The sequence below is a fragment of the Microcaecilia unicolor genome, chromosome 1 (assembly GCF_901765095.1).
Source record: "Microcaecilia unicolor chromosome 1, aMicUni1.1, whole genome shotgun sequence".
Taxonomy (NCBI): domain Eukaryota; kingdom Metazoa; phylum Chordata; class Amphibia; order Gymnophiona; family Siphonopidae; genus Microcaecilia; species Microcaecilia unicolor.
In genome coordinates, this window is record NC_044031.1 from 281660623 (window position 1) to 281688469 (window position 27847).

The 27847-nt window shown below is 44.5% G+C and overlaps 1 protein-coding gene across 2 annotated transcripts in view; it reads right to left on the bottom strand.

Annotated features, from left to right (window-relative positions):
• UBN2 (ubinuclein 2) overlaps window positions 1-27847 on the bottom strand; it is a 371797-nt gene that overhangs the window by 198162 nt on the left and 145788 nt on the right. For both annotated transcript variants that reach the window (XM_030207117.1, XM_030207109.1), the window contains exon 7: window positions 7845-7963. In XM_030207117.1, coding sequence (XP_030062977.1) covers window positions 7845-7963 — 119 coding nt within the window. The remainder of the gene's footprint in view (window positions 1-7844; window positions 7964-27847) is intronic.

The following is a 27847-nucleotide window of genomic DNA, read 5'->3' on the forward strand; positions in this document are numbered from 1 at the left end:
GATACCTAAAGGAAACAACACTCTGACAGACTTTAGCCCGGGGGGGGGAGGGGGGGGGGCATCTGGACTGGTCTGGTACGATTAAATATAAATCTACCTACGCCTCCAACTTCTCTACATAGGCACACAACTATGGAATGCTTTACCCAAATCCGTAAAATCAACCCAGAACTATCTAAATTTTAGAAAATTATTGAAGACCATCCTGTTCAAGAAGGCTTACTTTCCTGACTCAACCTAACCCACCCATTCCTGGTTTTCAGCAAGATTCATCGACCTTATTAACATGTAACTTTGTATTATCTTTTGCTACCTTACTTGTTTAAATGATACTTATTTGTCTATTACCTTACTCTTACACTGTTTAATTGTACTTTTCTGTACTGTAGTCTTCCCTGTGGTTCTATGTAAGCCACATTGAGCCTACAACTAGTGGGAAAACGTGGGGTATAAATGTATTAAATAAATAAATAAAAGGAAAAAAAAATCTCAGGTAAAAAACATAATTTTTCCTTCCTTGTCATCTATACCAGACCAGTCCAGACTAATGGGATGTAGCAAAGCAGTTTCCCAAAAGTGTGTGTGGGGGGGGGGGGGTGGAGAGAGAGAAAAGAAGAATGCAGAAGGTTGAAAAATCAACAAAGCTATACACACAGCAAAAACTGATCAGCAGAAAAGGATTCGAATATCCGAACCACCAGGCTACCAAAACGGAACAGTTAGACACTAGAAAAGGAACTGAAGCTGTAGGACGTAAAACAAACGCCCTGAGCAAAAACTATGTACCCCTGTCCCGAATCTTGCTATTCTTTGAGGTTCTATATGGAATGTTGCTACAATTTGGGTTTCTGCCAGGTACTTGTGACCTAGCTTGGCCACTGCTTGGAAAACAGGATACTGGGCTAGATGGACCATTGGTCTGACCCAATATGCTAATCTTGTTACTCTTTAGGATTCCAGAATCTTGCTATTCTTTGGGGTTCTACATGGAATGTTGCCACAATTTGGGTTTCTGCCAGGTACTTGTGACCTAGCTTGGCCACTGTTTGGAAAACAGGATACTGGGCTAGATGGACCATTGGTCTGACCCAATATGTCTACTCTGATGTTCTTATGTTCAAAAGAAGCAGCAAAGATGCTCATGCCAAAGGACTCTCCTTGGAAGGAAGGCAACAGTCGTATCCGAGCAACAAGGAGAAGAACTGTCTCTCCTAGACCAGGATCCACTTCTCCGAACCCTGGCAAGACAAAGAATAACTCCCAAACCTGCCGGTCTGCCTTGAGTCCAAGATGGTCGGAGGAAGCGACCCTAACAAGTACTAGGAGTATGCAACCCCAAACAGTGCGCCGCACTTCATAGAAGAAAGGAAGCAAGGCCCAGGAACCACCCAAACCTGCGCCTAGTGAGAGAATCAAACTCCACAGAACAAGAAGAGACTCCAGAGTCAAGAGAACCAACTAACTGGAGTGCTAGTCTCTCCAGGAGAACCAAGAACAAAAGGGCAGCAGCATACCAAGGTACAACCGTAGAAATACAGTACTCCTAAACCAGCTCACTCTGGACTTAGGGATGAAAGAACAGAGTCAAGAGAACAAAAGGAGACAAAAAGAAAGACAGTCGAGAGGCACACTGCGGAGAAAAGACCCCCAAGGTGCCAAGAAGCCATAAAAGGAGCAAAGACAAATTCAAACTCCAGCAAAGGAGAAGCTTTTCACCAGCCACCAAGAAGCTATGGCAACAAAAGGTGCCACAGGAATGGTAGCTAACAGGAGACAAGGCAGCCTTGTCTAGCAATCTAAAATACGGTATGCCACAGATGCAGAGAAGTTACTGTATCCAACCCGCAGAAAAGAGCTGGGGTTGATCGACAAGGTGAAACAGTGCCCAACAGGCAAAGGTGAAAATACGCTCCACAGTCAGAGACTGAACTGTGCTCAAGGGACAAAAATGAAGCTGCGCTCATCAGGCAGAGTAGGATCCGTGCTCAATGAAAACATACGGATTTACGCTCAAAGCACACAAACTGAGCTACGCGTCATGGGCAGAGAAGGAGTTGCACACCTCTGGCAAAGATAGAAATGCATTGAACAAGCAGAGAAGAAGCTGAGAGTAAGAGACAGAGGATGAGCAGTGCCCCACTGAAAGAGCTGGATGTTAAAAGGTACCTGCAGAACTGAAGCTGCAGTAGTGATGGAACTGTGTATAAAACGCAGGCAAGGAGCTGCGCTCCGGACACAGGCAAGGAGCTGCGCTTCCTACTACTACTACTATTTAGCATTTCTATAGCGCTACAAGGCGTACGCAGCGCTGCACAAACATAGAAGAAAGACAGTCCCTGCTCAAAGAGCTTACAATCTAATAGACGAAAAATAAATAAAGTAAGCAAATCAAATCAATTAATGTGAACGGGAAGGAAGAGAGGAGGGTAGGTGGAGGCGAGTGGTTACGAGTCAAAAGCAATGTTAAAGATGTGGGCTTTCAGTCTAGATTTAAAGGTGGCCAAGGATGGGGCAAGACGTAAGGGCTCAGGAAGTTTATTCCAGGCGTAGGGTGCAGCGAGACAGAAGGCGCGAAGTCTGGCGTTGGCAGTAGTGGAGAAGGGAACAGATAAGAAGGATTTATCCATGGAGCGGAGTGCACGGGAAGGGGTGTAGGGAAGGATGAGTGTGGAGAGATACTGGGGAGCAGCAGAGCGAGTACATTTATAGGTTAGTAGAAGAAGTTTGAACAAGGTGCGAAAACAGATAGGGAGCCAGTGAAGGGTCTTGAGGAGAGGGGTAGTATGAGTAAAGCGACCCTGGCGGAAGACGAGACGGGCAGCAGAGTTTTGAACCGACTGGAGGGGGGAGAGGTGACTAAGTGGGAGGCCAGCAAGAAGCAGATTGCAGTAGTCTAAACGAGAGGTGACAAGGGTGTGGATGAGGGTTTTGGTAGAGTGCTCGGAAAGAAAGGGGCGGATTTTATGGATGTTGTAAAGAAAGAAACGACAGGTCTTGGCAATCTGCTGGATATGAGCAGAGAAGGAGAGAGAAGAGTCAAAGATGACCCCAAGGTTTCGAGCTGAGGAGACAGGGAGAATGAGAGAGCCATCAACAGAAATAGAAAACGGGGGGAGCGGGGAGGTGGGTTTGGGGGGGAAAATGAGAAGCTCGATTTTGGTCATATTTAATTTCAGGTGGCGTTGAGACATCCAGACAGCAATGTCAGACAAGCACGTTGAAATTTTGGTTTGGATGCAAGGTGAGATATCAGGGGTAGAAAGGTAGATTTGGGAGTCACCAGCATAGAGATGGTAGGAAAAGCCATGGGATGAGATTAATGAACCAAGGGAAGAAGTGTAGATAGAGAAGAGGAGGGGACCAAGAACAGAACCCTGAGGTACGCCGACAGGCAGAGGGATAGAAGTAGAAGAGGATCCACCAGAGTGAACACTAAAGGTGCGGAGGGAGAGGTAGGAAGAGAACCAGGAAAGGACAGAGTCCTGGAATCCAAGTGAGGACAGGGTATCGAGAAGTATGCTGTGATTGACAGTTTCAAAAGCAGCGGAAAGATCAAGAAGAATGATGGAATATTGACCTCTGGATTTAGCCAGTAATAGGTCATTGGAGACTTTAGTAAGCGCAGTTTTGGTTGAGTGGAGAGGGCGAAAACCAGATTGTAGTGGGTCAAGAATAGCATGTGAGGAGAGAAAATCAAGGCGGCGGTGAATAGCACGCTCAAGTAATTTAGAGAGAAAAAGAAGGAGGGAGATGGGTCGGTAATTAGAGGGACAAGTAGGGTCGAGTGAAGGCTTCTTAAGGAGAGGTGTGACCACAGCATGTTTAAAGGCAGCAGGGACAGTCGCAGTGGAAAGTGAAAGGTTGAGAATGTGACAGATAAAAGGAATAAGAGCAGGAGAGATGGCAGACATGAAGCTGTGCAGCACCTGCAGTCACAGAGCTATGCTCCACATACCACCCTGGAACTGCGCCCAATCTGCAGAGAACAGTTGTGCTAAACACACAGAGATGGAGCTATACTCAACAGGTGGTGGGCCTGCACTCCGCACACAGACAGGGAGCTGCGTTCCATACGCAGAGAGAGAGCTGCATGCCACACACGGACAAGGAGCTGTGTTCCACAGCCAGACACAGAGCCATGTTCTACAAGCAGACACAAGACTGCGCCCCACACTGAGACCTCCAGAGAAAGAACTACACTCAACATGAGACAATGGAGCTGCGTTCAACCTGCAGAGATGAAAAATTGCAGAATATGCAGCGAAGGAACTTTATGCAACATGCCATGATAGCGCTGTCCTCAACATCCAGCGATGGAGCTAAAGCCAACCTGGAGCTGTGCCCAACATGCAGCGATGGAGCTAAAGCCAACCTGGAACTGTGCCCAACATGCAGCGATGGAGCTAAAGCCAACCTAGAACTGTGCCCAACATGCAGCGATGGAGCCGTGCCCAACATGGAATGGTGGAACAGCATGGAACAATGAAGCTGCGCTCAACATGGAAAGATGGAGCTGCGCTCGACATGGAAAGATGGAGCTCTGGAGAACAGCCACAGAAGAAGGTGCTGCCAGGAAGCCAACAAGAAAAGAGCACAACTTGGGGAAATGCAGACCTGGCACTGCACTCCCCTGGCCCAGAGGGACTAAAACTACAAGAAGAGAAGGCCCCGTGCCCCAAGAGACACTCTTGGCCTCCAAGTGGTCTCTTAGTCACAATGACTGCCCACCTAAGCAACCGAGACAGAGCAGCAGTCAATGTAGAGAAAGAACTCCTGCCAAGAGGGAGGTAAGCACCACAGATCTGGAATCCTCAGACCATAGGGAGCAAAACACAGCCGTCAGGCAGTGAGGAAGAAACAACTCTAGCCAGGCCAGGAACAAAGAGGAAGCTGGCCAGTAACACCAAACCAAGGAAAAACCAGCTAAGGGAGAGTCAAACTCCAGACCTAGAACAGAACCACTTCCCTGCAGAAAAGTACAGAAAAGCGCAGAGCTAAGAGGCGATAATCCAGAAGCACAGCAATAGATCTGCTCAGCAGGAAAAAACTGCGCCCCTTACAGAAAAAGGAAGGAGTGCCAAAAGTGCCAGGAGAGAGGTGCCTGAAACTAGAAAAGCAAAACCCGCCTGTGCCAGGCTAAAATTCCCGCCCAAAAGCAAGGGAAAGCAAGGAAGAACTGTGGCAAACTAGTCCTAAAAAGGCACATTCCCGTAAAGAGATACTGAACTGAGTCCAAGCAAAACACTGGCAAGAATGGCGCTCCCGAGGGTACGAGGGATATGAGCTAGCAGCTGCACACCAAGGGCAACTCGGACCCCCGCCAGAAGGAAAGTACCCTGCAGACAAACCAGAGCAGACAGGAGAGATCCATGGGGACAAGAGAACCCAAAGCTCCCCAAGGAAGGGAGGAAAAACTGCTGCCAAAACAAGAATCAAATAGCAGGAGCGTCTCAAGCAAGATGCCTGAAGCAGCAGAGACCGGACGGTCTGAAAAAGAACTGACCAACAGCTGTGTAAAGGCTGACAGGAAAGAAAAAATAGCACTGGACTAAAAAGATCGAGTCTGCAGCCAAACGGAGCCAGCGAGACAATTTCCCCACTTTGGAAATGGCAGACTAAGACCTTCGATCTGCAAAGGTATAAGTTCCAGCAACGGGGCCGCCCTCTGAACCAGCCAAAGTTGTTTTTTTTTTTTTTTTTTTTTTTAAAACAACCTTCTTCACTAGAGACAGGAATAAATAATGGCTTACCTCAGAGGCAGAAATTCAGATATGCCTATCACTACAGAAGCGAAGAACCCCCCACAGGGGAGACAAGGTACTCCATGCCACAATCAACCATCACCCTGCTATAAAGACAGCCAGGGGAGGTAGGAGTGGGGAGCGAACCAGGGTCACTGGATATCATCCTAGCTGGCAGATGAGGAACTCAGGACCACTGAGTATCATCTAAAACTAGCCCCAACACGACTACCAGCATACCCCTGGCTCCACTGTCACCAGAAGAATCTGGGACAGGAGGTACCAGCCAGAAATCCAGAGCAGCTGCACAATCCGTCCACCATCCACTAGGAGACAGAGAAAATACTGAACATTCCACGCTGCACGATACACTTAAGGGGCGGTTTAATTGGAACTATTTTCTCTGTCTCCTTCCGCTGGTAGATGGACACAACCCATTAGTGTGGACTGGTCTGGTATAGATGACAAGGAATGCAGGCTTACAAAGTTAGGCGAAGTTAAACTTATACAAAAAAAAGGAGTTGTTGCTACCCTTTGGGATACTATACAAAGATCTTAACTAGATACCAAACTTATGCCTTAGTGCCTTTGTGGGAGATTAAGGACTAATCAAAGATCTTCTATGTAGGTATTTCATGCTAAATCATCTGTACTGTAGTTTTAAGTTTATAATAAAAATTCTGAACCAGATTTTTTAAAATGTCAATTTGAATAGATGTAGGAACAGGAATATTGTTGTTACCGAACAAGAGAAAGGAATCTGACACCGTGCACCCACAATAGAAGTCTGGAAATCCGGACCTTTTAAAATTGCCTGCCAACCACCTGTGAATCCAGACACCCCTGTACAGTTTTTCTCCCTCCATTCTTGACCCTGCACTTGCTTCTCTCATTCTCCCAGGCTCCCCCCACCCCCCCGCAGCTCAGCCCTCCCCCTTTCATCCCTCCCTCTACCTCGTACAGCCCAGCATTTTTCCCCCAGCTCTTTATTACTGGCACCTTTCCTAAAGTCTTTGGTGCTGGAGCACTGGAGGCAGCCTTACTCACTGGCTGCCTCTGGCATGCATCAGACCTTTCCCCCTCTAACCCATCCCACCCTTCCGACAACAGGAAGCTGCATCAGAAGGATGGGATGGGTTAGAGGGGAAGGCCCGCTACATGCCGGAAGTAGCCAGTGAGTAAGACTGCTGTTGGTGCTGCAGCACCAAAGACTTTAGGAAAGATACCTGTAACAAAGAGCAAGTGGGCATGGCCTGGGGGTGTGGGGGAAGAAACTGGACCATGCGGGGGGGAGGGGGATGGGGGCAGGACTGACTGCTGGGTAACCAGTACTGCCTGAGAATCTGGAAAGTCCAAAAATCTGGACTGACCCTATCCATGAGCAGTCCAGAGTTTTGGACTTCTACAGTATACAGCCTGAAGGAAGGTTGTAAGTGCAATCAAACCTCCTTGAGTGGAATAGTGTTCTAAGCTATTTCCTCTAATCAATCTGCAGTAAAACTATTACTAGAGCTACATCTCTACTGGACTTGGCAGTTTAATTAGTACAGTAGAAGCAAACTGTTGTTGACAGTTCACTGCTGTTGCAAGTAAAATACTGGATAATCATTGAACACAGGAAAAGGGAGCTGCCAGTTTCCAGTACCTAACAGAAAGAAGAAAAAAAAAAGCCAGAAAAATACCCGGAGTTGTTTGTTGCAGACCAACATGTTGATTCTTACTGTTGCAAAAACAAGCCAACTGCTTCTTATTCTAAGGATAACATGATAGAAAAACACACATACACAAAAAAAAAAAACTAATGAGAAGCAAAAAGTTCTCAGGAGGAGCCCACTACCATTTATTACTTCTGAAAAGGTCAGGATTTCTTTTTATACCCATAACCAGGAAGTGAAACATTATAGCATGCATTCTGCTATAGCTACAAAACTTATTTTAGGCTTTGTACAAATGTATGCAAAGACTGTATGTAAAACTGATGGACATTTGTAAACCAAAGATTAATTATATGGTAGGAAGAACGGGTGGTGAAATATAACAAAAACGGGGAAGTAATATGAAGATGTGAATGAAAGAAGCAAATGTAAAATATAAAATACATACTTGGCATTCTTGGCTTGATTGTGGGCCTGGCAATGATCCTGATACCTGGATAACTGATCTGGCATGACAGTGCTGACAGCCAATTTCAACCTCTGCAAGGGTTCTCTCAAATGATCATCCTAGAAAAGGAAACACAGCAGAGCACCCTTTATTGACTGTTGAAAGAACTAGTACATGCTTTTAGAGTTTATCATGCCCTCTAAAAATAGAGATTCAGGTCAACATTCTGCCAAACCATAAGGATTCTAAAACACTCTGAACTGGTTAATCAGACATTACTGTTCAGAAATATGAATGCTTACAATTAGTAATGACAAAATTCCAGGAACTTATCAATCCAGACCACTACTATAACAAAACTGAAATGTGTGCTTACCTGCTAATTTCCTTTCCTGGAGTCCTGCTAGACCAATCCAGATGAATAGGTTATGTCCATAAACCAGCAGATGGAAGCAGAAAAGACTTACAAATCAGTGGTATCTTCACCAGTATAAGATGTGATGCAGCCCTGAACTTGATAAAGCATATCTGCAACACTAGAATCACATCATAGCTTGGTGCAACAAAATAAGCAAACTTATGGTGTGATGAAAGAGTGCCAAAACATAAATCACAGTGGGTCAAAATAGTGCTGCAGCAGACCACAATCTTGAAGCACATGCATGATGAGCAATAGGAAGTGTTCCCCCTCCACCTGCTAGTGCTTTTCAACCCAGTCCTCAAAGATCACCTTGCCAATCAGGTTTTCAGGATATCCACAATGAATATGCATGGGAGAGATATGCATGCACTGTTTTTTATATGCAAATTTCTCTCATGCATATTCATTGTGGATATCCTGAAAACCCAACTGGTCAGGTGGTCTCTGAGGGCTGGGTTGAAAACCACTGGTCTAGGAGGCCGTCTCCCAGGAACTGCCAGCAGGGAACCAAGGAAGGTCACCTCAGAAATCATTCCACACCAAAAAAAGAAAAAGCTTCAGTCTTCCCAGGTGGGTCCTGGAGTGGTCTGAGCAGGACTCAAGAAAATGAATGGAATGTTTCCAAGTTTATTATGTATTTGATATACTATCCATCAACAGAACCATCTAGGTGATTCACAATCAGAACTAGACAATCAATTACAGAGCAGAAACGAACTACAATAATTTAGAAGGAGACAGATATGATCATCCTGAGCATGCTGTGACTATTTTCTACACAATAGTGAAAAGAAGAGCAGAACACACATCTTAGTATGATAAACAGGCTTTATTTGTGCCACTCTGTAATAAGTTCCGCCTTAGCCACGTTTCACCTCACTAGAGGCTGGTGTCAGGGGCTAAAACAGCGTTGTGGCAAAAACATGAAAAAATATAATAAATCATAAAATATTAAACATCAATCCTGAATACTAAAAACTATTAAAACACCTTCATAAAACATGTTACTAACAAACCACCAATACATTATTAGAGACAGGGTCAAACAGCAAACCTATAGAAGATAAGGCTAACATACAAATATAGTGTTTAAAGACATACTATTAAAGCATGTTTACTTAAAAAGCAGAAACTCATAAGGAACATTGTTAATATGTTAAACAAAATAATATGCAAAAAAGCATAACTGAAATAACAAAGAAATATTGCATTAAACCAAACTAGTACACACCAACTGTAAAAAGACACAAGTATGATAGAACTCATAAGAACCATTAAAAAAAATCAAACTATACTACTGAATGTGGCAACTCACGGAAACTTGTACCAACTGAATCTGAATAAACAAGAGAAGATACACATACCTATTGCAGTCCCAAAAGGAACAAACATGCAACACAGCTAAAACCCAATGAAAGCAGCAACAATCAGCCTCGCCTAAAAAGATAAGTTCAAAATATGAGCACAATAAAAAGAGTCAAAGGAACTTAAAACCAGAACAAAGTGGCCAAAATGCATACTCATAGCTTGCAGGGTAGATAGAAACATAGCAACTCTCTCCCTCATTCAAGAGAACTCCGTCTACAGCTGTGCTGGAACATTTAAATATAGTTCCTGCCAGGGAGCAAGTCCACTAACAAATATTTAAAATAAGAAACTCAACACAGTAAAATACATAATAAAACAGAAAAAAGGGGGTAAAAAGGAAAAGAAAAAGAAACTTATTATACCTCATTAAAAATGTACATATTAATGAGGCAAAAGTACTCAAAAAAACAACTCTAAAACTCATACTAAACCTAAAAAACATAAGTCAAACACTGAAAAACACACACACAAAAAGAAAAACTAAAAAACTAAAAGAAAAAATGTGCATATTAATGAGGGAATTAGAAAAATTCAAATACTAAAAACCCATACTAGACCTATAAAAAAACTCAGAAACACTAAAAGATATGATAAAACCTAAACTAAAAAGTAAAACAAAAAAAAATATTAAAACCACCTCATTAAAATTGTGCATATTAACGAGGGAATCAAAAAATAACTACTAAACCCTAAAACACTAAGGGCACTGTTTACTAAGCTGTGTTATAGGTGTGTTAGCATTTTTAACATACATTAACCACGTACACACCTACAATATCCCTATAGCAGTGATGGCGAACCTTTCAGCGACCGAGTGCCCAAACAGCAACCCAAAATCTAATTATTTATCGCGAAGTGCCGGTACTCATTATGGGCGGGGTCACCACAAATGACTCCACCCCTATGATAGCCACACACCCTTACACCAGCCATGGCGCATATAAACAGACATAATTGAAAATATTATACTAGTATAGGAGAAAAAAAATAACTTGAGTTTCATTATAAATCATTTCTGTAAGTTGTTACAGCTCCAGTATACCCAGTGCAAAATAAGACAGCAGATGTAAATTCTCAAACTGGACATATTCCAAACATTAAAATGAAAATAAAATGATTTTTTCTACCTTTGTTGTCTGGTGACTGTTTTTCTATCCATATTGGTCCTAGTCGCTGATTCTGCTGCTCTCTATCTATTCTCTTAACTCCGTTTCCAGGGCTTCCTTTCCATTTATTTCTTTACTTTCCTCCTTTCTTCTTAATTTCTTGCCTCCATTTATTTCTTTACTTTCCTCCTTTTTTCATTTCTTGCCCTCCATCCATGTCCAGCAACCCTTCTCTCCCCTCCAGCCACAAATGTCCAGCCACCCTCCTTTCCCCTCCAGCCACCCTCCTCTCCCCCCTGCTCTCCCACCCAGCACCAGGCTGCCAGCCCTCCCACCACTAGGCCTCCCTCCCACCCAGCATCAGGCCTCCCTCCCTCCCAACCACCCAGCATCAAGCCTCCCTCCCTCCCACCCAGCGGCACCCAACACCAGGCCTCCCTCCCAGCACTAACCATTAGGCCTCCCACCCACCCAGCAGCACCCAGCACCAGGCCTCCCTCCTTCCCACCCACTCAGCACCCAGCATCAGGCCTCCCTCCCTCCCAACCACCCACCCACCCAGCGTCAGGCCTACCTCCCTCCCACCCAGCACCAGGCCGACCTCCCTCCCTCCCACCAAGTACCACGCCGCTTGCCCTCGCTCCCTCCCTCTTCCAAACAAGCATCAGCCTGCCCGTCCTTCCTCCCTCCCTCCCAGCACTACGGCCCCCCTCCTCCTCCTCCTCTGCAATTGAAAAAAAGTAACGGGTTAAGGCAGCATCGGCAGCGGCAACGAAAAGCGTAGTCTTCACTCAGCACGCTTCCCTTCTGTCTTGCTCTCAAGCTCTGGTCCTGCCCATGAGCGAGACAGAAGGGAAGTGCGCCGAGTGAAGACTATGCTTTTCGTTGCCGCTGCTGCCTTAACCCGGTACATTTTTTCAATTTCAGAGGAGGAGGAGGAGAAGGGGGGTGGTGCTGGGAGGGAGGGAGGACAGGCGGGCTGATGCTTGTTTGGAAGAGGGAGGGAGGGAGCGAGGGCAAGCGGCGTGGTGCCTGGTGGGAGGGAGGCCGGCCTGGTACTCGGAGCGAGGGAGGGAGAGTGGGCGGAGCGGACCAGTGACTGGCGCGCGTGCCAAGGGAGAGGGCTCTGCGTGCCCTGGCACGAGTGCCATAGGTTCGCCATTACCGCCCTATAGGCACCTACACGGTTAAAACACTCGATAATTGTAGATGCATTAAAAACTCTAATGCACCTTAGCAAACAGGGCCCTTAAAACAAGATAAGACAGGGCATAATTAATAAAAAAACTAGTAAAAAAGGCCCGTTTCTGACACAAAAGAAACGGGCGCTAGCAAGGTTTTCCTCGGAGTGTGTATGTTTGGGAGAGTGTATGTGAGAGTGACTGTTTGAGAGTCAGAGTGAAAGTGTGAGTGTGTGAGAGAGAGAGTGTGTTTGTGAGAGAGTGTGTGTGTGAGAATGAGAGTGTGTGCAAGTGTGTATGTGAGACACAGTGTGATAGAGAGTGTGTGTGTGTGCCCATCCATGCTCCTCTGTCCCCTGCCCCCTCCATTCATCCCTATCCAGCATTTTCCCTCTCTGCCTGAGGCCTGCCCTGCAATCCATATCCATCCATGCCCATCTGTCCCCTCCATTCATCCCTATCCAGCAATTCCCCTCTCCCTGAGTCCTGCCCTTCCAATCCATGCCCATCCATGCTCATCTGTCACCTGGCCCCTCCATTTTTCCCTATCCAGCATTTCCCCTCTCTGCCTGAGGCCTGCTCTGCAATCCATATCCATCCATGCCCATCTGTGCCCTCCATTCATCCCTATCCAGCAATTCCCCTCTCCCTGAGTCCTGCCCTTCCAATCCATGCCCATCCATGCTCATCTGTCACCTGGCCCCTCCATTTTTCCCTATCCAGCATTTCCCCTCTCTGCCTGAGGCCTGACCTGCAATCCATATCCATCCATGCCCATCTGTCCCCTCCATTCATCCCTATCCAGCAATTCCCTTCTCCCTGAGTCCTGCCCTTCCAATCCATGCCCATCCATGCTCATCTGTCACCTGGCCCCTCCATTTTTCCGTATCCAGCATTTCCCCTCTCTGCCTGAGGTCTGTCCTGCAATCCATATCCATCCATGGCCATCTGTCTCCTCCATTCATCCCTATCCAGCAATTCCCCTCTCCCTGAGTCCTGCCCTTCCAATCCATGCTCCTCTGTCACCTGGCCCCTCCATTCATCCCTATCCAGCAATTCCCCTCTCTGCCTGAGGCCTGCCCTGCAATCCATATGCATCCATGGCCATCTGTGCCCTCCATTCATCCCTATCCAGCAATTCCCCTCTCCCTGAGTCCTGCCCTTCCAATCCATGCCCATCCATGCTCATCTGTCACCTGGTCCCTCCATTTTTCCCTATCCAGCATTTCCCCTCTCTGCCTGAGGCCTGCCCTGCAATCCATATGCATTCATGGCCATCTGTGCCCTCCATTCATCCCTATCCAGCAATTCCCCTCTCCCTGAGTCCTGCCCTTCCAATACATGCCCATCCATGCTCATCTGTCACCTGGCCCCTCCATTTTTCCGTATCCAGCATTTCCCCTCTCTGCCTGAGGCCTGTCCTGCAATCCATATCCATCCATGGCCATCTGTCTCCTCCATTCATCCCTATCCAGCAATTCCCCTCTCCCTGAGTCCTGCCCTTCCAATCCATGCTCCTCTGTCACCTGGCCCCTCCATTCATCCCTATCCAGCAATTCCCCTCTCTGCCTGAGGCCTGCCCTGCAATCCATATGCATCCATGGCCATCTGTGCCCTCCATTCATCCCTATCTAGCAATTCCCCTCTCCCTGAGTCCTGCCCTTCCAATCCATGCCCATCCATGCTCATCTGTCACCTGGCCCCTCCATTTTTCCCTATCCAGCATTTCCCCTCTCTGCCTGAGGCCTGCCCTGCAATCCATATCCATCCATGGCCATCTGTCCCCTCCATTCATTCTTATCCAGCAATTCCCGTCTCCCTGAGTCCTGCCCTTCGAATCCATGCCCATCCATGCTCCTCTGTCCCCTGCCCCCTCCATTCATCACTTTCCAGCAATTGCCCTCTCTTCCTGAGCCCTGCTATCCCAATCCATGCCCATCCATGCTCCTCTGTCCCCTGCCGCCTCCATTCATCCTTTTGCAGCAAGTCCCCTGTCTCCCTTTCATGACCCCCCTTGCATCCATGCTCCTCTCTCTCCCATGTCCCAGCCTGGGCCGCCCTCTTCTCCCCCCCCTCCCCCTTCGCATCCATGCTGTCGTTTCTCCCCTGCCCTCCCGCTCCCATTGTTGTTCTTTAGTGGCCACCCTCTTCTCTCCCCCCAACATGGTTGTTTTTTTTTTTTTTTTTTTCTTGTTTTTAAATTTACCTCCGTGCCGGTTCCGGCAGCGAAGCATAAGGGAAGGAGGCGGCGCTCCCGACGTCTAGGTTTCCCTTCGCTGTGTTCCGCCTTCTTTTGACGTCATCCTTGACGTCAGAAGAAGGCGGAACACAGCGAAGGGAAGGCTAGACGTCGAGAGCGCCGCCTCCTTCCCTGACGCTTCGCTGCCGAGCGTTGCGATTGGTTGAGTGTCATTGCTCCACCCTCGACGTCATCACGTTTGACGCGTGGGCGGGGCAGACACAATGCGATCTCACCCCCTTCACTTTAGAATGTTGGCTAACAGAGGCTTCATTAGAACGTTGGAGGTGCGTTTTATATAGAGAGATAAGAGTAAAAAAACCAAAAGATATATATCATTTATACAATCTCAAATAAAGCACATATAGAGGAGGGAAAAAAAAGTATTACACAATTAAAACTGTGCATATTAATAAGGGAAACAAAGGGAAGGGAATTGGGACTTGATATACCGCCTTTCTGAGGTTTTTGCAACTACATTCAAAGCGGTTTACATATATTTCAGGTACTTATTTTGTACCAGGGGCAATGGAGGGTTAAGTGACTTGCCCAGAGTCACAAAAAGCTGCAGTGGGAATCAAACCCAGTTCCCCAGGATCAGAGTCCACTGCACTAACCACTAGGCTACTCCTCCACAAAGTAAATGCAAATTCTAAAAAACTATACTAAATACACATGGTTAAAAACAGACTCTAGAACACTAATAAAAATGCACATTATAAGGCAAGCTGATTGAATAAAAACAAAACTGATTAAAAACATAAAAAACAAATGCATACAACTTAAGGCAATATTCCAACAGTATCTTAAAAACAAAGAACAGCACTGTGGAAAACTCAAAAACTTAGTAAATCAAGTAATACAGCACAGTGCTTTCCTCTAAAAAAACTGAATGTGTCCCTGTCCCTTTTCCTCTAAAAAAAACTGAATGTGTCCCTGTCCCTTTTATATATATATATATATATATATATATATATATATATATATATATATATATATATATATATATATATATATATATCACCACCTCTCCATGAAACTTTATGTTTATGAACAATAAAACAATTTGTATTCTACTAGTGGCTTGTCAAGCAGCTGCCTTTTAATAGCACTCCTATGTTCTATCAATGCTTTTTCTGTTTTACAATTTGATAAATGTTTCAACTTATATCTTTCATTAGTCACAGGGTGATAAAAGCATTTTGTTCTTGTTCATATCACAAACAGAACAACATCTACAAGGGAAATGACCTAATACATTATCAGAATAAGCAGAGTGAATTAGAGATAATGTCGAGGATGCCAGCATATCTTTTAAATTATGATTCCTTTTTGTATGCTATTAAAAGGTTTTTATTCCTAAAACTGTCTGCATTCTGTACTATGTGCCAACGCTGCTTCAAAATCTTGACAATGTGTTTAGACAAATGGTTAAAACCTAAGCTATATAGGGCTAGAATCTTTTTAGGAAGAGAGGGTCGAAGGGGTGGAGGAGTGGCGCTGTATGTGAGAGAGAGTATTTATTTATTTATTGCATTTTTATCCCACATTTTTCCCACCTATTTGCAGGCTCAATGTGGCTTACAAAACATCATGAATAGTGGAAATATATAAGAGAATATACATTTAGTATTACATAAGGATCTTGGGTAGCATGATAGTGATGAAACACGATAGTAGTTTAACAAGCAAATAATGTAAGACAAATCTGGGTATATGTGTAGTATCAGAGTGGCTGAAATGCAGGGAACCTGGGGAAAGAAAGAAGCTTCATGGATCAACCTGGAAATAGAAGATGGAAACTGTATCCACACGGGGGTTATCTACAGACCTCTGGCACAAATGTAGAAGCTAGACAAGGATCTGATGGAAGATTTTCAAAAGATTGGTATGAAAGGGGAGGTGCTATTGTTGGGAGATTTCAACTTGTCTGATGTGGATTGGTGCGTCCCGTCTGCAGAATCGAAAAGAAGTAGGGAGATTGTGGACGCCTGTCAAAGTGCCTTGCTCAGACAAATGGTGATGGAAGCCATGAGGGATGGGTCAATGCTGGATCTAGTGCTCACAAATGGAGAAAGTGTTTCCAGTATCCCAGTGAGTGCCCAACTATGTAATAGTAATCATCACACGATAAGGTTTGATATAAGGGCAAAAGAGGAATTTGGATGCACAAAACTCAAAGATAAAATGATGCCTTACCTGATAATTTTCTTTCCTTTAGCAGCAGCAGATGAATCCAGGAACTCGTGGGTTGTGTCCACCTACCAACAGGTGGAGGTGGAGATACACAGAATGAACCATGAGGAAAACATTTTCCACACTCGAGCATAAGCACAAGTAGACGACCGTTTCCATGACTGCAGAAGTGTGGCAATAACAGGTTCTGAAAAACCCTTCTTTCTTAACCAGTGCCTTTCAAGAGCCAGGCCTTAAGACCAAAGTGGGATGGATTTTCCATCTGGACCGGACCCTGATGTAGACGATCTGGAGTCACTGGCAGCCACAGAGGAGGGTCGTGTAGCAATCGAACCAGATCTGCATACCACGGTCGTGGAGCCCAATCCAGTGCCACCACAACGAGTCCCTGACAACGATGATTCTGTGCAGACCTCTTCCTATTAGAGGCCACAGAGGAAATACATAGAGTAGCCCCTTCTTTAGCCACGGCTGCAGCAGGGCATAGAGTCCGGTGGATCCGGACTGCCTTCTGCAGGAAAAGAATTTGAGCACCTTGGCATTCTGCAATGTGGCCATGAGATCCATCACAGGTGTCCCCCAATGACAACAAATCAATTGAAAAGCCGTCGCCGACAGCTCCCACTCTGCCGCATCCAAAAGCGTTCAACTGAGAAAATCTGCCTGAACATTCTTCTGGCCCACAATGTGGGCTGCTGAATGGCAAAAAACGTGAGTTTCCGCTCACACCATCTGACGGGATGCCTCCACCACCAGAGGCAAACTGAAGGTACCCCCCTGCCGACTGATGTCGGCCACCATCGTCGAGTTGTCTAAGAACTCAAACCGTCTTGCCCTCCAGGAGATCCTGGAAACTGACTAAGGCGTTCACTACCGCTCTCAATTCCAAGCGATTTATGGACCAAACCACTTCAAGGGGAGTCCAGGTTCCTTGCGTCACTCTGTCCAGAAAATGAGCACCCCATGCCGACAGACTGGCACCTGTCACTACCATCACCCAATCTAGGGAAGCTAACGGCTTGCCCTTCTACAAATTGGATGGGAGAAGCCACCAACCCATGCTGCTTTTGGCCGCCTCCGTCCAGGACAGACATCGTTGATAGTCCAAGTCAGCGGCCATCTGCTCAATAGAAACAAAAGGGGCCGCATATGAGATCTCACCCACGGCACCACCTTCAGGGTGGCTGCCATGGAACCCAGAACTTGAACGTAATCCCAAACGCGGGCCTACGTACCCAGCTTGATTGGCTGGCCATCTGGCAGAAAGACTTTCCCTAGCTTCGTGTCAAAGAGCACCCTGAGGTATTCCAAGGTCTGAGTTGGCTGAAGCTGACTCTTGCCTGAATTGATGATCCAGCCCAGAAACTGCAGAAGACTCATTAATCGGGCAATGACATCCCGACTTTCCTGAGGTGAGTTCGCTCGAATCAACCAGCTGTCGAGACAGGGATGAACTCGAATCCCTTCTTTCCGTAAAAAGGCCGCCACGACTACCATGACTTTTGAGAAGGTGCGTGGAGCTGTGGCCAGTCCAAAAGGTACGGCTTGAAACTGGAAGTGCTGCCCTAGAATCACAAACCTGAGGAATCTCTGATGCGGTTGCCAAATCAGAATGTGTAAGTAAGCTTCCTGGAGGTCGAGAGTCATCAAAAACGCTCCCGCTACACTGCCGCAATAACGGCTTGCAAGGTTTCCATGCAAAAATGTCGTAGAAACTTGTTCACCACTCTTAAATTGGGAACCACAAAGTAAATGGAATAGCAGCCCTTGCAAAATTCGGGAGGAGGCGCGGGAACGATGGCTCCCAAACATAGATCTCACAATGTGCTTTGAACTGCTATCCATTTTGAACATGTGCCGCATTGAGAATCCAGAAAAAATTCTGTGACGGGTGCACTGAATTATAGTTTGTATCCATCTCGCAACACGTTGAGGACTTATTGGTCTGAGGTTATCTTGACCCACTCTGGGAGAAACAGAGATAGCTGTCCCCCTATCCGCTCCCCCGCAGACTGGGCCAGCGCCCCATGATTGGGAGGTGTGAGCAGCGGCTCCTTGACGAGCGTAAGCGCCTGAAGGTCGCTTATCATTGCAAAAGGAAGATCTTTGCTGGAAACGGGAATGCTGAAAAGATCCTGAAGCCTGTCCCGGGCGATACCAATGCACCTCCCGAAAACAGGATTTGGAGAGTCCCTGTCTAGAAGCAGGCTTAGATTTATCTTCAGGAAGGCGTTGGGACTTGGAATCCCCCAAATCCTTAACAACTTTCTCTAAGTCTTGTCCAAACAATAGCGTACCTTGAAAAGGCAAACGGATGAGGCGTTGTTTGGAGGCCATGTCCGCAGCCCAATGATGAAGCCATAACATTCTCCGAGAGGAAACAGCTAGAATCATAAGCTTGGCTGTAGCACGACCCAAGTCATAAAGGGCATCTGCTAAATCAGTGATACCTACATCCATGTGAGAAAAGGCCAGAATCCTGGATCCATCTTGAACAGAGTGGAGCCAACTAAGACAGGCTCTAGCTGCATAAGAGCAACACATGGAAGCCTGAAGCGCCAAAGAGGCCACCTCAAAGATGTGTTTTAAAGAAGCTTCCAGATATCTGTCTTACATATCCTTGAGCTCTACCCCTCCTTCAACTGGTAATGTAGTTTTCTTAGTGACCGCCGTCACCAGGGAGTCCACCTTAGGAAGGGCTAACTGTTCCAATCGAACTGCTGCGACAGGATAAAGATGAGACATGGCCCTGGCTACTTTAAGAGCACCATCTGGGTCTGACCACTGAACCATAATTAATTAATCAATGGTCTCATGTACCAGAAAAGTCTTAGAGGGGTGCCTAGTACTGGCCATCTTAGGGTTCACAGACTGAGAAGCCGCAACGTTTGGGTCCGCAATATTTAAAGCTTCTAAGGCCTGTGAAATAAAAGAGGGCAATTCATCTTTGTGAAAGAGGCAAAACACAGAAGGATCATCTGCCTGATCCTGAGCAAAGTCAGTGTTCTCTAAGTCTTCCACGGCCGCCAGCTTCCACGACCCCTCAGAGGGAGCTATGACCGACGGAGCCACAGACACAGGAACCAAGGACCCCTCCTCAGGAACAGGAGAGGTCCTTCATTTCTTAAGAGAAGCCCCTTCCTCAGGAGAAGCCTCCAAAAATCCTTTATCACCCCCAGAGGATGCATAAGGCCCTGAAGAAAGGGCTGAGCCAGAAAGGGGATGGGTCCGCTTCAGAATATAGGCTGATGCATTAAAATAACAAACTCAGGCGAAAAGAAATCCCCTGGAGCAGAAGGCGACGATGGAGTCTGCCCCTAAGAAGACACCATCATTTCAGACCCCCCTGAAAAAGGTCCACAGGAAGGGGTAACTGTGAGGCCAGGAACTGCTGCCGGAGCCGCTTCGGCGGCATTCTGTAAAACTGTGCAGAGAGCTTTCTGCTTCCGAAGCATCAGCACAGTCAGCGCTACAAAATCCCGCCGCTGCATGCCGCGTTCCACAGCGGGAACATCGTTTTACTGATTCCGCCGCCATACGCCACACTAATTGAAAAGTAAACACAATTCCAGCACTTACCGCTGGAGTCACAAAAAAAAAACAAAACCGCGGGACCTCTCAACAGGAGCCAAAGAAACATGCTCCGGCTCTAAGAGCAGCAGAAACAGACCGGCACTGAATTCTTCTCAGCTCTCTTGACTTGTTTTTTCTTTTTTTAAATACATTTTATGGCTCTCCTTTTGTTTGTTGTTGTTTTTTTTTTAAGTGAGGAAGCAAAATAGAGCAGAGAAAGAGTCAGGAAGCCTGTAAGGAGGGCGTATGGGGTGTGGCAAGGACCTAGAAGTTAAGTATGCCTCTAAAGCTGACACCCTCAGTCAGACAACCCCCAGGCTGAACTTGACAATGACCCAGTAGCACCCTCAGTGGCCTAGAATCCAGGAGCTGGAGACAAGCTGTCCACCACCTGCTGGAGATAGAGGTATACTAACTGATGCAGGGGCTGGCCATCTGGTATCATTCCATCAGTTCTGTTTATCTCTATCTCCACCTGCTGGTAGATGGACATAACCCACTATTTCCTGGATTCATCTGCTGCATGTAACAAGGAAGTACTGGATTGGAGATGTACTGATTTTGATAAAATGGGGTAATATCTGAAGAAGGAGCCGTTTGAGTGGGAAAGCATAAAAGTGGAAAATCAGTGGTCAAAGCTAAAGGCTGCTATAAATATGGTGACTGATCGTTACACGAAGAAAGTAAACAAAAACAAGAGAAACAAGAACCTATATGGTTCTCCAAACAAGTAGCTGGAAAAATAAGAGCAAAAGAGGCTTTGTTCAAGAATTACAAAAGAACGCAACAAGAGGATCACTGAAAAGTTTATCGGATTAAACTCAAAGAAGCGAAAAGAGAAATACGGCTAGTGAAAGTGTGAGCGGAAGAAAAAATGCCTAAAGATGTAAAGAGAGGTGACAAGACCTTTTTCAGATATATCGGAGAGAGGAGAAAAGATAGGAATGGAATTGCGAGACTGAAAGATAGTGAGAATGGCTTTGTGAAGAGTGAGGAGAATAAAGCTAATGTGCTATACAATTCTCTTCGGTGTTCATGAAGGAAAATCCTGCTGATGGACCGTGGTTGGCTGCCGAGGGAATATCCGGGAATGGAGTGGATACTGCGCCGTTTACGGAAGAAAGTTTATAAACAGCTGGAGAATCTGAACGTGGTAAAATGCTATGGGGCCGGATAGGATACATCCCAGGACACTGAAGGAGCTCAGGGAGGTCCTGGAGGGACCTCTTAAAGATTTATTTAATAGATCTTTACAGACAAGAGAAGTTCCAGGAGACTGGAGACGAGAGGATGTGGACCCTCTTCACAAAAGTGGAGACATGGAAGAAGTGGGAAACTACAGACCGGTAAGTCTCATGTCAGTGGTAGGAGTTACGGACCTAGAAAGCGATCTGGGAGTCATCGTGGATAAGACGTTAAAATCTTCTGCTCAGTGTGCTGCGGTGGCTAAGAAAGCACACAGAATGTTGAGTGTTATTAGGAAAGGGATGGAAAACAAACACGAGGATGTTATAATGTCCTTGTATCGCTCCATGGTGTGACCGCACCTCGAGTATAGTGTCCAATTCTGATCACCGCATCTCAAAAGGAATTAGAAAAGGTGCAGAGAAGGGCGATGAAAATGATAAAGGGAATGGAACGACTTCCCTATGAGGAAAGGCTGAGAAGGTTAGGGCTCTTCAGCTTGGAGAAAAGGCGGTTGAGGGGTGATATGATAGAAGTCTACAAGATAATGAGCGGAGTAGAGCGGACAGATGTGAAGCATTTGTTTACACTTTCAAACAACAACAAAACCAGGGGACACAAGATGAAGCTAGAATATGGTAGATTTAAAACAAATAGGAGAAAGTTTTTCTTTACTCAGCGTGTAGTCAGACTCTGGAACTCGTTGCCAGAGAATGTAGTGAGAGCTGCTGCCTTACGGAATTTAAAGGGGGTTTGGACAGATTCCTGAGGGAAAGGTCCATTGAACATTATTAATGTTTTTTTTTTTTTGGGGGGGGGGGGGGGGGGGTTGCCGGGTTCTTGAAGCCTGGATTGGCTGCTGTCGGAGACAGGATGCTGGGCTTGATGGACCCTTGGTCTTTTCCCAGTATGGCGGTACTTATGTAGTGGTAGGAAAAATAATGGAGTTGCTGCTGAAATAAAGGATAATTAACTTTTTAGAAGCCAACGGGTTATAGGACGGGAGGAAACATGGCTTTACCAAAGGAAAATCCTGCCAAACGAATCTTATTGACTTCTTTGACTGGGTGACCGAAGAAATGGATAAAGGGCGTGTGCTAGATGTAATCTACTTGGATTTCAGCAAAGCCTTTGATACGGTCCCCCACACAGGACTCGTGAATAAGCTGGAATGGCTGAACTTAGGACCAAAAGTGGTGAACTGAACAGAAAACTGGTTGACCGACAGTTGGCAGAGGGTGGTGGTAAATGGAATCCGCTTGGAGGAAAGGAAGGTGAGCAGTGGAGTTCTTCAGGGGTTGGTGCTGGGGCCTATTCTGCTTAATATATTTGTGAGAGATATTGCTGAAGGAAAGGTTTGCCTTTTTGCAGATGACACGAAGATGGCCAATGGAGTGGATAATCTGGAGGGAGTAGAAACAATGAGAAGGGATCTCCAAAAGTTAGAATGTGTTGGAGGAGGCGGAAGGCCTCCAATTATTTAATGTACAGAATTAATTTCTTATATTTTGGACAGAGAGAAATGGAGATTTCTCTCCTTCTAATCATGGGAAAAGCTTGCTGGAATAGCAATTCACTCTCTACCCCCCCTCTTGCCAAGTCAGGTAATTGAACCTGATTGCCCACAATCTCTCCCATTGAATATGGTCAGGCCTAAGGGAATTCAGGAGACAGAATTCTTCCCTATGTCCTTTGATGCCCTTTGAGGTAAGGCCACTTCAAAGTACAAGAGAGAATTACCTTTTTTGTAACTGTGAGGGGGCATAAGAGGCAACACCTTGCAGAAGACTTCTTTCTCTGCCTAGAACAATTAGATCAAACACTATATCTCCCTGACAGACAGATCTCTGGAGCCAACAGCAATAGTTCTATTACGCATCTCTTTGAACACAAGAAAATCTATGTTATGGCATAAACACAGGGCCTGGGCTGGCTGCAGAGAAATCTAACACCTCTATAAGGAAGCAGTTTTAACTCTTATTTTTAGAATAAGAATGACCTGGGCTGTCAGAAGCTTGAAACATATCACCTCTAAAGAAAAGTAATTAACTCTTGCCTCCTCTTTTTAGAATTAGAATAAAAAGAAGAATAAAGGGAAATACTAAGATAAAAGATCAAAGGTTCTGACAAATAGATTCTTTTATGGGAAAACTGTAATAGGAAGATAAGGATCTAAAACATCTTGTCACTTCTAACAACAGACCAAAATGCATCTTCTAAGGAAATGTAAACATATGCTATGTACCATAAACAAAGCATAAACAAAGGAAATCCTGACTGACTGTAAGATGCTAATTAAGGAAGGGAGAAGGTCTCCCCTCCCTCTTGCTCTTTGTACTGTGAGGAAAGAAACCCTATTTAAACTCTTTTGTAAAGCCAGAAAGAGGGGGCAGTGTACATCTCTTTTGGCCCCCAAGCCAGGGAGTCTGAAAGAATGTCCTGACCCCATTTTCCTTGTATTTCAATTTCTGTAAAATGCTCTTCTTTCTATTCTGATCTGTATCTATCCTATTTCTTATTTTTTGTCCTAATTCTGGATAAAGAATAAACCTGTGTTTTCCCCCAAAGGAAGCTTCCTTGGCTCTTTTCTTTTGTTACTGTTTTAAAAAGCTTAAACCAGCTGTCTGGGTTTCTAAGATAAAAGTTGAGAGGATTGTTTTGTGTGAGTAGTACTAGCTGGTTAAAGGCTCTGGAGCGCAGTACGAAAGGCGCTAACAAATGGTAGAGGGTCTGGTTGTTAAAATTTATTATTATTATACTTTTCTAGGGCAAAAAATAATTCCGGTTTCTATTGGTTCACTTGCTGAATGGACATAAAGAAACTTGTCTATCTCATAATAGTGCACTGTGCAATCTACTCACAATCTCTACCTTTTTTTTTACATTTCAACAATGCAGATAGTGCTCAGTGAATTGGGGTTTCATCCACAGGACTCACACGCAATGCATGCTAGCATAACCCCTTTTATACATCATTGCACACCACCTCCCTACCCTATTTTCCGTTGTACCAGGTATTAATTTATTATTCAACAGCTGTTATCATTATAAACAAACTACTGCTACTTAGCTTATTCCGGGATGTTAGTTGTGCTCAGATGTATCGCTGTCCCGTGGGGATCCCCCTCCATGGTGTGATTTAAACTTAATACTGCAGTCCAATGCTGCTCCCTAAAATTGGGGCTAAACTCCAGCTGTTTATCATCATCAGTTCTTCCTGGTTCCCTTTTTTACATGCTTGGCATGTTTCGCATTTGCGTCATCAGGGGAACATCATGTAGGCTGAGTAGGAATATGGCCGTTCTTCAGACCAACCGTCGAACATTAAAATTTAATGCCAAGAAGTGCAGAGTGATGCACTTGGGGTGCACAAACCCAAAAGAGAGATATCGGATAGGAAGGAAGAGATTAGTAACCACGACTCAGGAGAGAGACCTTTGGGGGCTGGTGTCAAAGGATATGAAGGTGAAGAAACAATGTGACAAGGTGACGGCCATGGCCAGAAGGATGCTAGGCTGCATAGAGAGGGGTATAACCAGCAGAAGAAAGGAGGTGTTGATGCCCCTTTACAAGTCATTGGTGAGGGCCCACTTGGAGTATTGTGTTCAGTTTGGAGGCTGTATCTTGCTAAAGATGTAAAAAAGACTGGAAGTGGTGCAAAGAAAAGCTACAAAAATGGTATGGTATTTGCGCTGCAAACTGTATGAGGAGAGACTTGCCGACCTGAACATGTATACCTTGGAGGAAAGGAGAAAGGGGGGTGACATGATACAGATATTCAAATATTTGAAAGGTATTAATCCGCAAACAAACCTTTTCCAGAGATGGGAAGGCGGTAGAACTAGAGGACATGAATTGAGGTTGAAGGGGGGTAGACTCAGGAGTAATGTAAGGAAGTATTTTTTCACAGAAAGGGTGGTAGACACTTGGAATGCCCTCTCGCGGGAGGTGGAGATAAAAACGGTAATGGAATTCAAGCATGTGCGGGATGACCACAAAGGAATCCTGTTTAGAAGGAATGGATCTATGGAATCTTAGCAGAGATTGGGTGGCAACTGTTTAGTATAAAGCTGACTGTTTTTGCAGATCAGCCAGCTTTGTATATATAACTTATTCCCTTATTTATAATCTAGTAGGGCAATTAGCTTTCCTTTAGAGGCAAGAGGGTTGTTAATTGTTAATACATTTTGGTGCCCCGTGTGAGGAGCAGTTGGGATAGGGGCTATTGCCTCAGGCGGTAGACCTTTGAATCTGTGGTGGACATGGAATAGAACATCCCGACCTGTCCTTAACTGGGTGGTGCCTGCAGGACTGAAGAAAGGTGTGCAGATGACCGTGAATTCAGACGGTCCAGTGTGAAGAGACAGAGGCACTGAGTGGTGCCGGCCGATGATCCATGTCTAAGGGTGAATGAGAGAATGGATTTGTAAGTATTTGTGTTTGCCTTCGGACATGAGTTGAGCCTCCTGCGCGTTGCAAGAAGACGACCACAGGGTGTGGTATGGTGCAGTCCACTGTATAAATGTGGTGAGAAAGTGTACATGTACATAAGCTTGAAGCCGGCTGCTGTAAATATTGCCAACCAGATGATCAATGTGGAATAATGAATTAGACGAGTAATATCTGGGGATAATCAGGTTAATACCACGTTTTTTTTTTCTGTTTATTGTTTAATTGATCTCCTTGTCTTGTTCCACTCTCCCTATTTAGTGGTCTAAAGAAGAGAATAGAATTACCTAACTGAAATAATTCCTATATATTACTTTCTCTGTATTTCCGGCAAGTTGTTTTATTGCTTGTAAAAATTTAAATGGTTATAAATAAAAAATAAAAAAATATTACAATGATTTTGATGGGGGAAGTTAATTTTTAATTCTCAACTAATTTCATTGAAAGTAGGAAATGGATAGTGTATTGAAAATTGTATGCACTAATAACATTTGAAAAATTATGATTTGTGGAAGAGAGAGCATGATAAGAAGTCAGTGCCTGTAGTTTGTGTATGTACTGTTTTTCTCTTAATGGTTCAGGATATTCTATTTAACAATGTAAAATGCAATAAACTGCCAAAGTCTAGCTCTTTCTATCCCTGGTCCAAGGAGGGATCTTTCCCGTCCCATTGTTTGCTAGGCTTGCTGAGAGCCTTGGAGAATTTGAGAGGGCTAAAAGCTCGGCACAGCATTCATTACTGTTTGAACGTGGGAATAAAGTGAGAAAGAGTCCTGGAGGGTTTACTGAATGGAGAAAGAGACCAGGTTTCTTGAGGCTTAATTTTGCAGTGTAAATAGGGATATTTTTGTAATCGTAAGCACTGTAAAGTATTGTGATTGTTACAGTTTTTATAACTGAGAATAAGAAAACCTTTTGAGCAGATACATGCATTTTTGGCCACATTCTTTTGTTTAACTTGCCCTGTTTTATGTTCAGTGACTGTAAATTCACTTCTATTTCACAGCAATCAACTTTTACCATTATAAAACAAACAGAATCCTGAACTCTATTGCTAAGACTTTTTCTTTGAAATATATATTACTTATGTCCTGCAGTGTCCTTCCTTTTTTCTCACACAATTCTCATGAGATTATTAGGCTGTCACTATTACTGGTGATGTCATTATATTTTATATTTCAATTGCACTAATATTTTTCATTTTACAGTATGGGGCATATCATTTGAAGGGGCACGTTTGTTGTCTATGTACATATTACTAATAAGATTATTTGTGCTGTGTTTCTGTATATGTTTGAGTTTTATTGTGTTTTTGACAGAAGAAAGGAGTTTATATCTTAAAGACCTGTGTTAGATTTGCCTTGTTTATATACATTTATTATGCATCTAGTTTGTTATTGTTAACTGTAAGGGTAATTTTAAAACCCACATTGCAGTATTTTACAGAAATTCTTTTGCTTATCGTGACTACCTTACACATATATCATCTTTTGTTTTCCATATATTTAATAATACTGTCTCCTTACCTCCTTTATCAGTTGTTAACTAAAACCAAATGGAGGTATCAAAATTGGAACTTGATTTTGGGAGATACATTAGCTACTTTTTCCTTTTTATTCTCATACTGCTGACATGTTCAGTGCCCCATTCATGACAGCAGCGGAAGGTTGTGATTTATATTTAAGATACAATACAATCTTCAATTTCTAAATTTGCTTAGCAACAAATTATAGAGAATTATATATTATTTCTTGCCTCATCTATGAGAATCTTGTAAAGGTCAGCCAAGGATACACCTTTGTCTGCCTCATTAGGATTTGTAGTTTATACAGCTGAACTTTATTGGATTGGGTTCAAAGCTTGTTATGAACTCTTCTGATCCTATGTAGTAAGTTTTACAGAAAGATACCTTTTATATTAATTATGAGCTTTACTAAAAGGATCTTGCCTGTATTTCCTGTTATGTCTACATGTTCCACATTGTTACACTCTTGTCTTTCTGATAGAATTTCAACTTTTGTGATACAGTTTTACCCCATATTATCAGCTATAACTTGACAGTGCAGTTCCTCACAATAGGATTTCCCAAAGTCCTGATTAACTCTTGCAACAGCAGCACTGGAAAGGAACAGATTCTTATCTGCAAATTAGTAATTATAGTAGAGACTTTTTGTTTTGCTAATGTGATTTGTTCAAGGAAACGTTTGTCCAGTAAAGTACTTAATGTGTTTAGTTCATTACTCTCATGATAAAGGTATATATATCTGTTACTGTACCTTGGGTAA